We start from the raw sequence: 14,224 nt of genomic DNA, 5'->3' as shown, positions 1-14,224 counted from the left end.
ATCCTTACACAAATCCTGGTAAGACAGCAGGGCATACATTTATCCCCATTTCATGAAGATCAAATTTAAGTGACTCCTGACTACTGTCTTGGAGAACTAGTACTTGAACACAGCAGTCTGACACCCACTAGTAGAAGAGCGTGTTTAAAAACGCTAAGTTTTTAGTAACATTTTGGGATAGCCACTATCCCATACTTTCATTCTATTCATTAATACCATTATTGTTCCAGTTGGCTGGAACTTTAAATGATGGAATAGTGCTGAATAATGAAGACCTTCAAGCACCTTCAAGCACCAGCAGTTAAAAAGACAACCTAACCACTTTGAAAGGAAATCATTCAACAAGGAATTACAAACTTTTCTGGCCACGTTGAAATAATGTATTAAAATATAATTTCACATCTTAATGCTACAGGATGTTAAGATCTATCACTGTACTATACTAAAACAATGTGGTAATGCTCTGTGCTCTTCAAGTCTTATGAGGCAAGTAGGATTTCTAAATAAATTCATTCGGACTGTTCTTTAGAATCACTCTAGCATTAAAGTTTTTGTTTTCTTTTTTTTCTTGAAGTGTCAATTACCACTTATACTGTTAATTAGTGTGCTTTGCTAAAGAAGCTTCTATTTTAAGTCCCAATTTATTTATGGTCAATCTGTTGGACACCAGATAACACTGCCTATTAAAATTTGTGTACAAAATAAGGAGACATTAACCTTGAGTAAGAAATGTTGAGACCAGTTCTTACATTTTCATTCTAAATTCACAAGTACATATTCTAAAACAATGGCCTCATCCTCAGTTTCTTAAAAATTAAATAGTATTTCTTATTCTAAGATTAAAGATTTTTTAAAGATCTAATAAACTATGAACATTGTGGGTAAACAACACTTTTTGAAATAAAATTAAATGAAAATAAGGTGCTAAATTTAATTTTTCCTTTAATATGTTATACATTCAGTCTTAAGTAAGATAAATGAATATATTTTAATTTAAAAAGATAAAGCTGACAATAAAACTCCTTATTAAAACATACATTCCTTTTTAAAACACTAACAAAATTTTCATTCTTATAATATTTAGATTTACAGCAGCTTCAAAGAGGATTATCATTAGATTTTCCCTCCTAATTGTACTTTCTCCATACATAGATACAAACATCTAGAATGAGATACTTTATGAAACTGATTCAATCTTCTAGAAGTCTATTTCAAGAGCTATTAAAAATGTTTAAAACTATGTGAGGAAAAAAGGATAATTTAAAACTTTTAAAGTACCTCATCGCCCATCTGTGGCACAAATGGACATCTCCGGGGAATAGTATCTGTAATCCATGTTGACGGCAACCATTCTTCTAATGTCAAACCGTTTTCAGTTAGTTCTCCCACAGCCAATCTCTGACAAAATTTAGAATATTGTTAAGTAATCATCAGAAAAGCATTAATCCACCAATCTACTCTTTAAAATAACTATAAAGATAATTGAATAAAAGGGGAAGGGCACCATTGTACAATATTATATACAGTTGGCCCTGTGTATCCAAGGGTTCCGCATCCATGCATTCAACCAACCTTGACTGAAAATATTTGGGAACAAAATTCCACAAAGTTACAATAGGCAAAACTTGAATTTGCTACATTCTGAATACTATGTTGAATCCACACATATAAAATGATGTGTAGGCACTGTATTAGGTATTATAAATAATCTAGAGATGATTTAAAGTATATATAGGAGACTGTGTGTAGGTCACATGCAAATACTATGCCATTTTTTATAAGAGACTTGAACATCCCTGGATTTTGTTATCTACGGGGTCCTGGGACCAATATTCCATGACTACTGAGAGATGATGATCCTTTAAGCAACAAAACACTTACCCTGGAAAAAAATGGCAGCAGTGGCAACAGAGTTATTCAGTCTCTCCAAATCACTGTCTACAAAGAGAACTAACTAGAAGCAAAACCCAAAAATCCACAGCCAACACTCACAACAAGGTAACAAGATATCCCCACAAACCCCAAAGTACAAGCTCTGTGTATTCTCCTTTCCTTTCAAAATGCTATCAATTTTATAAACATTCCATATAACAAACCAAGATACCCTAGAGTTTTTTTTTTAATCCTAGTTATAGTAAGTTAGAACTAAATAAGGTATTCTCATAGGAGCTGAGTAGTGCAAGATGTAGAAGGCTAATTATTTCCATAAGCTGGACGTTACACTTCTACACAGCATGAGAAACTATGCCTCTGAGAAAGTTCCTTAACTTTGCTGGTCACCCACAAGTGGCCACAATGGTCTTGATGTTGTTACCTCAGACTCAGAAAAAAATGAACTTTCTAAGAATATTTGAAACCTAGTATTTTTATAAGTAAAAAAATGTTATGCAACTGATTAAATCTTTTGTGAATCACATGTAAAACATTAAAGATGATTGTACACTAAGACTGCTACATTTTACTCATGTTTTTTTAAAAACAAGGTACTGTAATTTATCACTATAAAATAATACTTGTTTACTAAAAGAAGTAATGCCATAACATGATATCAGAGAACACTACTTGCAATAGGTACTACTACTGCTTCCCAACTGTAGTAGTTATCATTTTCCTCTTTTTCCCATTAGCCACACCATACTGTTTCTCAGTCAAACACATCAAGAGCACTACCCTGAAGAGTTAGGGTGAAGGTCTTTGATATTTACTATACGTGAGATGGGTTCATTACAGAATTTTAGGTAGAAGCATAGTACGATCTCACTTATATTTTAAAAGGATCACTCTGGATGCATCAGAACAAGGATTGGCAAATCATGACCCTTAGGGTGAGTCCAGCCTGCCACAATTTTCATAAATTTTTATTGGAACACAGCCATACCCATTTGTGTATTATCTATAAATGCTATTATGGCAGAGTAGCTGGCCTTCTGTAGAAAAAAATCTGTCAACCTATGCTTTAAAGAATAGACCCTAGGAAGAAAAAGGGAGAAGCAGGAAGACACATGGGATGCCACCACCGAAATATAAATGAGAGTTCAGGGTGATTCACACCAATGTGATAGCAGTGGAGTGGTGAAAAACAGTAAAGTGCTGAATATATTTACAATTCATTAGATAATTAATTCCCTGATGGACTAGATGTGGACTATGAGAGAAAAAGAGGAATCAAAGATATCTCCAGGGTTTCTGGTATAAACAACTAAGAGAGTCATCACATTACTGAGATAAAGAGGGCTGGGGTACAGCGGGTTTGAGAAAAAAGCTTGGTAAGTAAGTTTTGTAGGTGTTAGATGTGAGGAGTAAACTGATATCCAAACAGTAATTTGATATATGCACAGTTATCAAATAAAGTAGCCATTATGATATGCACTGAGTATATCAGAGAGATCCCACAACCCAGGAACTTCCACTGTGTTTTATTCAGAGCAGTTCTGATTTTATCAGTTTTGTATACTGAGGAGCTAAGTTTGTTTGAAAAGGGTTTCCTTTGACTAATAAAAAGGAAAAGACAGAAAGTTTGAAAATCATAATTCTAGCCTCAATATGGACTATTAATTGCTAAACAAGTATTTCTCCCTATAAGGAATTATCTATGTTCAATGAGGAAGCTAACAACTTTTACACCAAGACAGGTAAGTTGTATATTAAGTAAGAATAATCGTATGTATGACTGAAAGACTTTGGCATCACCAAAAATCATTACGAGGACAAATCTTACAGCCCAATAATTCCTGAGGAACTTAGAATGTTTGGTTGAGGAAGATTTCTGTCACTTATTAATTACAACCATTAAGGGCTTAAGAATGGAGTATTCTTTAAGATTTCCAGCTCCATGATTTGAAGTTTTTTTTTAAATATGGAAAGCATAAATAATTTCTTTCCTTTCCAACCATGGGAATGCTTCTAGGCACAACTCAAATCGTATTTCCTCTAGGAAATCTCATCTGAAATCCCAACATAAGAAGACCCTGTTTAAGAAGGGAAATACTTGTATGTTTATTCAAGATAACTAGAGGACTAGGGAAAAGAACAAGTCCATCTACTGTTACATCACTGATAGGCATGTGAACAAAATTTAAACTAAAGGGAATACCCTCCAGTATCCTAACCTTACCATATTTAAAGTGACCCACATAATTCTATTCGCAGAGTCATCCCACCACAATACTTTGTCACAATAACACAGTGAAATTAAAATATGCCAAATGTTAACAACAGATCTACATGTGCCAGTGCATGAAGAAGCCCATGGTATTAGTTTGAGGAAAATTATCAAATTGAGGGGACCAGATGAAGCAAACTGTACTCTTGGGATGAAAGAACTGTTCTCAGTGACTTATCACTGCAAACCTCAAAAGTTCACCAAAACTGTCCTGAGATGAAAAAGAATATTTACCTTATTAGCCAGACACAAGGCTAAATCAGTTTTCTTTAACCAATCTGTCTACAACATATATAAAATAACAAATCAGACTACATTTATCATCACTGACAAGGTAGAAAAGAAAAACTGTGGGTGACTGTGTGGCATTCTCTTTGGTAAAGTTTCCCCAAACAAAAGCAAAAGAGGCAACAAGAGAAATAGCAGCTGTGGAATCCAAATTAAAGTAACTCATAATTATAAAGCTGAAACAAGAACTCAACAAATGTAGATAAAATAAACACTTAAAACAAAACAGATATATTATATTCTTATACATTTTGAAAGCTCTGTGGGAATAAAGACCCTACGGTCTCCCACTATTTAATTCTACAAATGAAAACTTATACTTAAATGGCAGAGGTTACAAACAAATCTTCCTTTTAATCAAATACTGTTTCCCATTTACAGTCTTTAGGGAAGCAGAAAACATGCCCCTTGTGTTGTATTTACTTTAGAACAAAAATTAAACAGCTCTCACTTTCATTCCTATGTTAAAGAATTTCAACTCCATACAAGCTGACAGATATTCTTCCTATAATATTTCTTACATTCTCTGTTTTCTCTCAAATTGTCCAGACTTAACTGTGGTAATCAAATCAATACTGCTACTGACCAAAGGACTGAAAACTTATGGCTCACACACTTTAGATTAATGAAGGAATGTTACAAGCCCATCTTACCCCACTTTAGCTTCATATTTGCCTTGGGATCAATTGTGACAAGTTGTGTCATTTCTACTCTGTGTGATGTTCCTCAAAGACTTTGTTTATTTTCAGCAATAACAATTAATAAGGATGGTTAAACATAAAGGCAATTCATAGACTAATATACTATATGTTTTGTATTATTATGTATTTCACATAAATTCCACCAGACTGTCAAGAAAAATCTGATCTTTTTAAGATTAAATTTCAATATTTAGAATATGGCAATTTTGTAAGTAAATACTTTTACATGCTAAATATCTAAAAACTCGAATAAACTAAACATATTTACTTTTTTACTACTATGTACTTCTGAGTTTTTTCTATTATTATTTGCTGATACACTTCAACAATGTTTGTGATCAACTGTACTTCAACATGTGTGCTTTAAACTGTTTCCCTAGAAAACACCAAATTTGTAATTTTAAAAACCAAACCTTTTGTTTTCTTTCTTTGGGCTTCTTTTTCTTTGGTGATATTGGTCCATCTTTTTCTTCATTTACTTTTTTCTTTTCCTTTTTAATCTGTTTTTGCTTCTGTTTTTCAGATTCTTCTTCTTCATCTGAACTGCTTTCTGCTTTCTTGGTTTTATTCTTAGGAACTTTCTTTGGTGGCTGCAGATTAATTCCTGCATCTGCTGTCCAGTCAGAGTAATCACTGGAGTAGTCACTAGAAGGACAGAAGGGATTTTTAGATAACACACAAGATAAAATTTTAAGACTTGTTTTATAAAAATGAAAAGAAAGATTATAATAAAGAGAAATGACAGAACAAATACTTAAACTAACAAAAAAATACTTCCCTAATTATCAACTCATCTTCAAAAGTTTCTTAAAATTCTACAGGCTTTACTTAAATATTGCAAAAGAAAAAAAACCTCCCCCAAAACCTGAAGATACATAAAGACACAACTTTAAGTGAAAAAACAAATTTAAGTACCTTCCAAGATTTTAAGAAAAATATTGACTTCTGAGTGTTGCATATGTTACAAATTCTGTGGGTATATAAAAATAAGGAAGAGGGGGTCACTTTTCTCAGTTCTAGTGACAGCAAAAAGATAACCCTGGAGAGCACAGAAGGTGTCAACATTGAGGAGATATGGAGATTCCTTTTTTAAGAGGAAGTGGGAGTTCCAGACAGGGGGAACTCTTACGGTCCAGTACTAGTGCTCTCAAGGTAGCTGGATATTGAACTGGCAGAGTCAGAAGTGTTCCTGCCCAGGAGAAAGACTGTATTTGCAAACTTTACTCTGCATGTAAAGTAATGACATTTCATTTAGATAAAATTATTCTACCTATCTACACCTTAGGTGTATCTTATGCTTCAAAGCATGCCATGATTCAGAAAAATACAGGCCTTACTATATTTTGTATACTGCTTCCAATCATGTTTGTCATTTCCTTTTAGTTTACCTTCATTGACAAACGATTTACTGAACCAATCACGTTGTAAAATAAAGAATCTAGTTGTATTATCTTCTATAGTAATTTTAGTATGTGAGCATATTTACTTATTTTGACAATTTTATGAACATAAATGTCTTAAAGGAATCTAAGTTATACTATGTTAAAAGCAATAATTAGCTTGCCTAGATTTAATGATGTATAACCTCATGCCTCTAAAAATACTGCTGTTAACATTAACGCGTAAAAAGCAGATTTTACTGGAGCTTTATTCCATCATCACTAACCCTCCCCACTACTCCTCTCCACTGTCCAAATGTTCTTTATAAGCACGTACCTAAATCTCTGATTATTCTAATCATCCCAGATAAGAATCAAATAATTCAGATGTTTTCTAGCATGATTTAGTCATTTCACTATGAAATTTAAAATGATTTTTAAGAACTTAAACTATTTTCAGATATGCTATTCTAAAACAGGTTGTCTTCAACTTATGAGCATTTTATTTATACTAGCTCCAGCCAAGACCACTGTAAATGGTACCTGCCAAATCACAGTTATCACTCTCTGGAGTACTTGGCTCTTACAGAAGATCTTCTGCTGTCAGCATAAACATAATTACAAACTCCAGAGCCCAGCATTCTTTACAACTGTCCTCAACTGCTAAAACCACCACTATTCTTTTAATACAGGAACCCCTATGTCATCTCAGGATTTGAAATACTCTGATTCCATTGTTGAGCCAAAAGAACTTCAATGTTTCCTTCACTGACCTGTTCTGAATACAGAAAACTACTAGATATAACCACACACATTTGCACATTATCACCAGAAATCACTACTGTGAGAATAGGAGAGCCCTTGATTGTAGAACTGAGGAACTCATATAGCCTCTACTTCATACTCTGTCTCTTCTATTTTAAGAGCCACTAAGGTGGGGGATAAGTTTAGCAGCTAATCATAATTGCCATCCCCAAAGGCTATACTCTCTTCTTGCTACTAAGACCTTGAAAAGTTAGCCAAGGTCATAAGCCCTGCAACAATGTGAATCGCCAGTATAAGGAGTTGGAATCCTCACTGGCCTGGTCAAATAAGGTAGGGATCACAAGAAAAAGAGAGCTTATTCCTCTTATCATTAGTATTCCATAAATTCCACTACGTAAGACAGTTAACTCAGGAGGCTTGCATTACTTCCTTAACTTCACACTTTTCAAAACCAGTAATGAGACTGGTTTGCAATTCAACATTATAACAGTATTCATAAGAAACAATGCTAAATAAGAAGATAAAGTTAAAAGCATCATTTTGCAGATCCAGTTGTAATCACCAAAAAATTATTTTCTATAGAGAACATGTATCAGAAAATCTACATTTCATATAACTTCAAAAACTCTCTGAAGAACTTGAAACGTGTTGCTGGTTTAAAAAAAAAATCACCTTTCTAAAGATTTTATATAACATTTGGAGAAATAAAAATCATTCATTTACCTAGAACTGCCATCACTGTGCCATGCTCTCTCTTCTTCTTCAGATGTTCCACCACTGACAGCAACTACTTCACCTTCCTAAGATATGTTGAATACATGTCTTATTGCATAATTTTATAAAATAACATTTTATGATTACAGAAAATATCAGTGATATCTTATAGTATCAGTCATATTGGGATATTTAAAATTTGATTTAAATTAGTTGCAAAGGGTGTCGTGGCTCATGCCTGTAATCTCAACACTGTGAGAGGTTGAGGTGGGCGGATCACTTAAGGTCAGGGGTTCGAGATCAGCCTGGCCAACGTGGCGACACCCTGTCTGTACTAAAATACAAAAAAAAATTAGCTGGGAATGGTGGCAGATGCCTGTAATCCCAGCTACTTGGGAGACTGAGGGACGGAATCACTTAAACCCAGGAGGCGGAGGTTGCCGTGAGCTGAGATTGCACTGCCACACTCCAGAAAGAGACTGTCTCAAAAATAACCAATAATAATAAAATAATAAAAGAGTTAGCTGCTTCTCTTTAAAAAATTAGTCGCAAAATACAGCTTTTACCTTTTTTTCTACAAATAAATGAGAATACTTAAATGTATGTAAAGACATAATACTTACTAATATTGGATTCAGAGCAATCCTACAGATTACCATTTTAAAAGCCTCACAACGTATCTTCTAGATAAAATTATATCAAATTCCATATTTACATTTGAAATTATTACTTCTTGAGCCTTTTCAAAATACAAAGCTTTCTTTTCTATACAAAGCTTTGAGAAGGCACATTTGTGTTTATTTATTATAGGCACATCTATGTTTTACTTATTAAAACAGCTTTCCCATATACAAAAGGATGTCCCACTTCTGGTCTTATTTTATCCAAATGGTAAAGGACTAAAAAATACTCAAACACTCTGTTTCTCTTTAGTAAATATTTATGAGTCAACAAAGAATATTATCTGTGAGAGCATTTTCTTCACAAAGTTGGGTTTTTTGATGGCAAAAATATTGCATGTCTTCCTCGCTTAAATAAACTTCATGCTCCAATAACAATAACACCTCATATTTATTAAGCTTTTACTGTATGTTACAAACTATTCTAAGCACTTTGTATGTATCGCCCTATTTGGGCTTGACAATGCACTATTGGTGATAGAGTAAGTTATTTTAATAAAACAAACTAAAGCTTTAAAAAGTTGAGAACTTTGCCCAAGGCGGCACAACTAATAAGCAAAAAAAACTTGATTTAAGCCCAGGTCACTTTAGTCCAAACCTTGGACAACATTCCGCAAGAATGGTGTTACTTACTTGCTGGGCATATTCAGATAACTTTTAAAGAGGACAATGGGGTGGATTATTTTAATATTTAAATAATACATTTGGGACAAAAGTTTTCCTATTTTGATGTTTTAATGAAGAATGTGAATTATATGTCTATTCCATAGTTATGAAAACTAAGCAAAACTGAAAAAAATCACATTTGCATATTTTATTAACAAAAAGCATATTTTATTAACAAATTTAATCACTGCTCGATATAACAAATAAATCTAAGCAAGTGATACGACTTTTCCCACATTTCCTGTGTTACTTCCTTAAAGGGGGGAAAAAATAAACAGAATTATTCCTACATTCCAAATATGAAATACTAAAGTACAAAACATTTCAACGAAAAAACCAGAGTTCTTTCCAATTAATTAGTATACTGTGCCCAAAGTGTATATAGACACTTTGTTCTTAATGGGCTCCTCTAGAAATATATTCTAAATTTCTAAAAGGATGTTAAAGCATAAATAAATTAGTTTTGAAGACACTTGAAGGACTTATTATAACAGATGTGTTTCTGGAAATACAGTTCTTAAGTTTCTAATAAACAGAATATTTTAAATATTATATGGAAACAATATTTAGAGGAAACTCTTTCAAAAATAAAGAGACGTTTTGTAAGATAACTAGCCCACATGTATTTTATGTTTTGTATGTCTATCCAAATTACCATGAGTCAAGTTTATATAATCAGTATATTTCTCTTTTTTTGCCAGAATGAATATATCATTTTGACCTGGCCATATGAGGATCCAAAGCCATTGGAGACTAACTTAAATTGTGGTTAGAATACTCTCAGTTTGAGCTAATGTTGCCCTGGCCAAAGAGAATATATTTAGATAATTCTCATAAATGCCTAGCATTTCAAAGCACAACATGGCTTCAAAAGTGTATAGTAGTCAATATCTAAAATGCTTACATCTCTAACCTGTAAAGAAGGAAGGTGATGGGGAGGGCTGAGAAGAAAAGAGGAACGGACACGGTTTAACTGCTTAATAAGATTCGTTTATGACTGCAAACTGATTGCCTTCACTGAAACAATACATAATTTAGTAAGGACAGTAATATTTACTGAAATAATGACGCATGAAGAATATTTAAAAATTACACTGAGAAAGCTATAAACTGGTACAGAGATTAAAAACTAACAAAGACTGCCAAATACTTACTGATTTGCTGTTATACTTACACTATACTACAGCTTCACGGTACCACTTAAAAAGCTTGGCTTTAAAGTAAAACAAACTTGCATTTAATCCCTGCTCTACCTCTTAATAGGTGATTGTATAATCTAAATATCTTGGAGCCTCAGCATCCTTATCTATAAAATGAGAATAATTAATTCACATGAGTTTATTTTGTGGATTTGAAATTATGTATATGTGTGCCATGCCTAGAAATAAATTTTTTATTTTTAGAAAATAAAAGCTGTATCATAATACCCCAAAATGCCATATTTAAAATACATCCACAAACATATCAATAAATGCAAAGAATGAAACTCATACTTAAAAAAATAAGTAAAAATGACATCTAATTTATGAATGTGCTGATATCTTACATCTGAAGAACTAGTGCCATTTTCTATCTCTTCTGAGGGTCTAGGAGTCTCTTCCAATGCAGATCTCGTACGATAATTGTGTTGATTTGTCTGTTGCTTTTTGGATTCTCCAAGATCCAGGAAATGCTCATGAGCATGATTCTAGAAAAAAGTAAATTAAATTTATTCACAGTATGTTTAAAGAGCAGGATTTTTAGTTTAAAAGTTAAATTTTTTTAATCAAAAAAATTCAAGCTGGGCATGGTGGCGCATGCCTGTAGTCGCAGCTATTCAGGAAGACTGCTTGAGGAGTTCAAGGCTGTAGTGAGGGATGATTGCACCACTGCACTACAGCCTGGGCTACAAAGTGAGACAATTTATCCTAACATACAACAATAAAAACATTTGTTCATATTTAAGATATCACTTAAATGGACGAGGTTATAGTACCAACTCAAATATTTTAACATTCATCAAGTTAAATCAAAGGCTTATCATGGTTATGTTGAAATTTACTTGCTGATTGATTAGTTATAAAAACGCTGTTTTTTTTCTAATTAATGACAGACATAAAGATTAATGATAAAAGACTAAACCAAACACTGAACTCTTCTGTATCTATAGCAAACCTACAGAAATGATGTAAGAAAAAGGATAATGGGCTGTGAGGCATATGTAATAGGCAGAGGCAAATTGGAAACCAAAATGGGGATCATAAAGCTACCGTGCCACAATGAAAATAAGACGCCATGTGGCTGGGTTGTTTTTCTTCTGCTGGAATAAATGTGAGAAGTCTTCTGCAGATAAGAATACAACCAATAAGCACTAAAAAACTGACAAAGTCCAACACAGGGATGAAGACAACTCAATAAACATTAAAATTTATACCTAAAACACACAAAAACAACTTAATAAAGCTATCTCAAAAGTGAATACAAAGGCCAGCCATGGTAGCTCATGCCTATAATCCCAGCACTTTGGGAGGCCAATGTGGGAGAATCGTGCTTTGGGGTCAGGAGTTCAAGACTAGCCAGGGCAATGGCAAGACCCTGTCTCTACAAAGTTAAAAAATAAAATTTAAAGTTAGCCAAGCACGGTGGTATAAACCTATAGTCCCAGCTATTTGGGATGATGAGGCAAGAGGATCACTTGAGGCAGTCCAAGGCTGCAGTCAGTTAGGACTGTCCCATTGCACTCCGGCCCGGGTAACACAATGAGACTCTATATCCCCACCAACCAAACAAAAAAGAGAATCACATCCATGAAATAAATGCAGGGTCTTGTCTTAGAAAAAAAACAAAGAATCAATGAGACATCCTTGAAACTGGATATAACCATTTAAATTTGGGAAAAATAAATGATAGCCAGCTGACCACATAAATAATAACTGAAGTTATTCCAGTTTTTGTGATGAGAGACACTAAAAAGATGCGATTGTGCATGCACACACATATATGTATACACATACATATCATTCCCTTGATTTCTTAAAAAGTCTTCAAAGTACTATTGAATTACGAGATAAGCACATCTTTCGATTTTAATAGATATTAACATATTCCATCCATAAAGGCAGTAGCAAGCAATACAAACTCTCATCATCATTATGTAAGTTTATCTCAGCAAAGGATGCAAAAAAGGTATGCTTTCTACTTATCATGAAAAAGCCAACCAATCAACCAACCAAAAAACAAGATTATTTCAGAAAGAAATTTTCCTTTATTACACCAATAGGAATTCTAGCACTGTGAGGTTCTACTGATCCCAGGGTATGAAAAAATGACTACTTGAGTATTTTGAAAAGATGAGTAATAAAACAGAAAAGTGAATTCTAGAAAAGAAGACTGATTTAGGAGGTTTAAAAAACTCAAATGAAAAAAGGAAGGAACAAGAAGCTGGTGAAGAAGGACGGTTATTTATTTTCCCTTTGTTTCAATAATTGCTTTAGATAGTGACTTGGACCTAAAAAGAAGTTTCACATAGGCTTCCTCAATTTCACACTCTAAGGCTCTGAAGCTTTCAAGCTAAGATGTTTTTCTCCAAAATAAAAAAAAAGAAAAAAACAAAGAAAGGAAAAAGGGATACTTGTGATTCCTTCACACTCAGGGAAGTACATCTCTCTCTCCAATTAGGCCATGACCAACTGAAATCTACCGGGTGCAAAAATTTTTCCAGAGTAGGATGACAGAAAAGCCAATAAGGCAAAACTATTAGGGACAATCTACGTCTCTTAATGGAGAAAATTAGAAATATTATCTATAGCAGCATTAGCTGACTTCATTATCTAGAATAATGAATAGATGCCAAGACACCACAAGAACACAGAAAAACATAACAAAACGCTATTTTTAGACTGTACAAAGATGGCACACAAGATTATGAAGAGCTAAAGAAAGCTCTTGACGAGGCTTTAGTGTAATTTATTAGAATTTCATGAGTATATAAGAATTGGCACTTTGGGAAAGGGTATGCTAGAAAGCAGAAATGGAATTAAAAATTTTAAATAGTAAACAATAGACAATCCAGAGATAACCAAGAATTACTATGTTAATTTTTAATCATTAATTAACCTGTTTATAATATTAACATTTTAAATTACAAAATGGAGCCTTAAAATGGTCACAATACTTAAGGAACAAATATTAAACATCAAAATAATTAACATGTACCTTTGAGACAGTGGGTATTTTATTCTCTTTTGGAACAGTTAAGTGTTTTCTTTTCTCTTCTGACCTGTAAGTCTTTATTTCTTCTTCTCCCTTTGCAGTTCTCCATTCTTCTTGCCTACTGAAAGACAAAAGCCATATGCATTCATCTAGAATTTTACACATAACTTTCCTCCAAAAGGAATGCTAGGTATCAGGAAAGGAATGCTACTCCTGATGTTTTATTTTAAGACGGAAGCACGTGATAAAGATTTCTGAGTTTAATTTCATAGGTTGTGGGCTCAGGACATGCGGCATTAAATGACTGAAATAATGGAAAGACAAACTCTGTCTACTTCAAGTTGATACTACTGGTTCCTGCTATGGTCTTTGGCAAACCAAGTATTAGATTCTGGGAACATGGTGATTCCTAGGGTAACCTTTCCAAGAGTGAGTAATTGGATTTTTTTTTTTTTTTTTTTTTTTAGGATAGGGCCTATGCTTCGATAATCTTCTGTCCCATATAGATAGCTGGAATCTCCTTAAAAATTCAATACAACAGAGCCTGAGGTTACACTGAAAGTCCTGAAAGAACTACACTCTTTCCGGAGACAGGGAGGTCAGGTTTCATCTACTGAAAAAACTCAAACATCAAGTGAAACTGAACAACACAAGTTGAGGAACACTAATTTTAAACTT

The 14,224-nt window shown here is 33.5% G+C and overlaps 1 protein-coding gene across 3 annotated transcripts in view; it reads right to left on the bottom strand.

Moving 5' to 3' along the window:
• The window catches only part of PHIP (pleckstrin homology domain interacting protein), a 136,611-nt gene that overhangs the window by 35,690 nt on the left and 86,697 nt on the right, over positions 1–14,224 (bottom strand). For 2 of the 3 annotated variants that reach the window (XM_033235590.1, XM_033235592.1), the window contains 5 exons: positions 13,550–13,667; positions 10,902–11,042; positions 8,019–8,095; positions 5,565–5,796; positions 1,279–1,398 (listed from right to left, as the gene is read on the bottom strand). In XM_033235590.1, coding sequence (XP_033091481.1) covers positions 1,279–1,398; positions 5,565–5,796; positions 8,019–8,095; positions 10,902–11,042; positions 13,550–13,667 — 688 coding nt within the window. The remainder of the gene's footprint in view (positions 1–1,278; positions 1,399–5,564; positions 5,797–8,018; positions 8,096–10,901; positions 11,043–13,549; positions 13,668–14,224) is intronic. The other variant, XM_033235591.1, reaches the window with a different exon arrangement.

This window comes from Trachypithecus francoisi, unplaced genomic scaffold (assembly GCF_009764315.1).
Source record: "Trachypithecus francoisi isolate TF-2019V2 unplaced genomic scaffold, Tfra_2.0 Lachesis_group15, whole genome shotgun sequence".
NCBI classification, from domain to species: domain Eukaryota; kingdom Metazoa; phylum Chordata; class Mammalia; order Primates; family Cercopithecidae; genus Trachypithecus; species Trachypithecus francoisi.
This window is presented reverse-complemented; position numbering and strand designations above follow the sequence as displayed.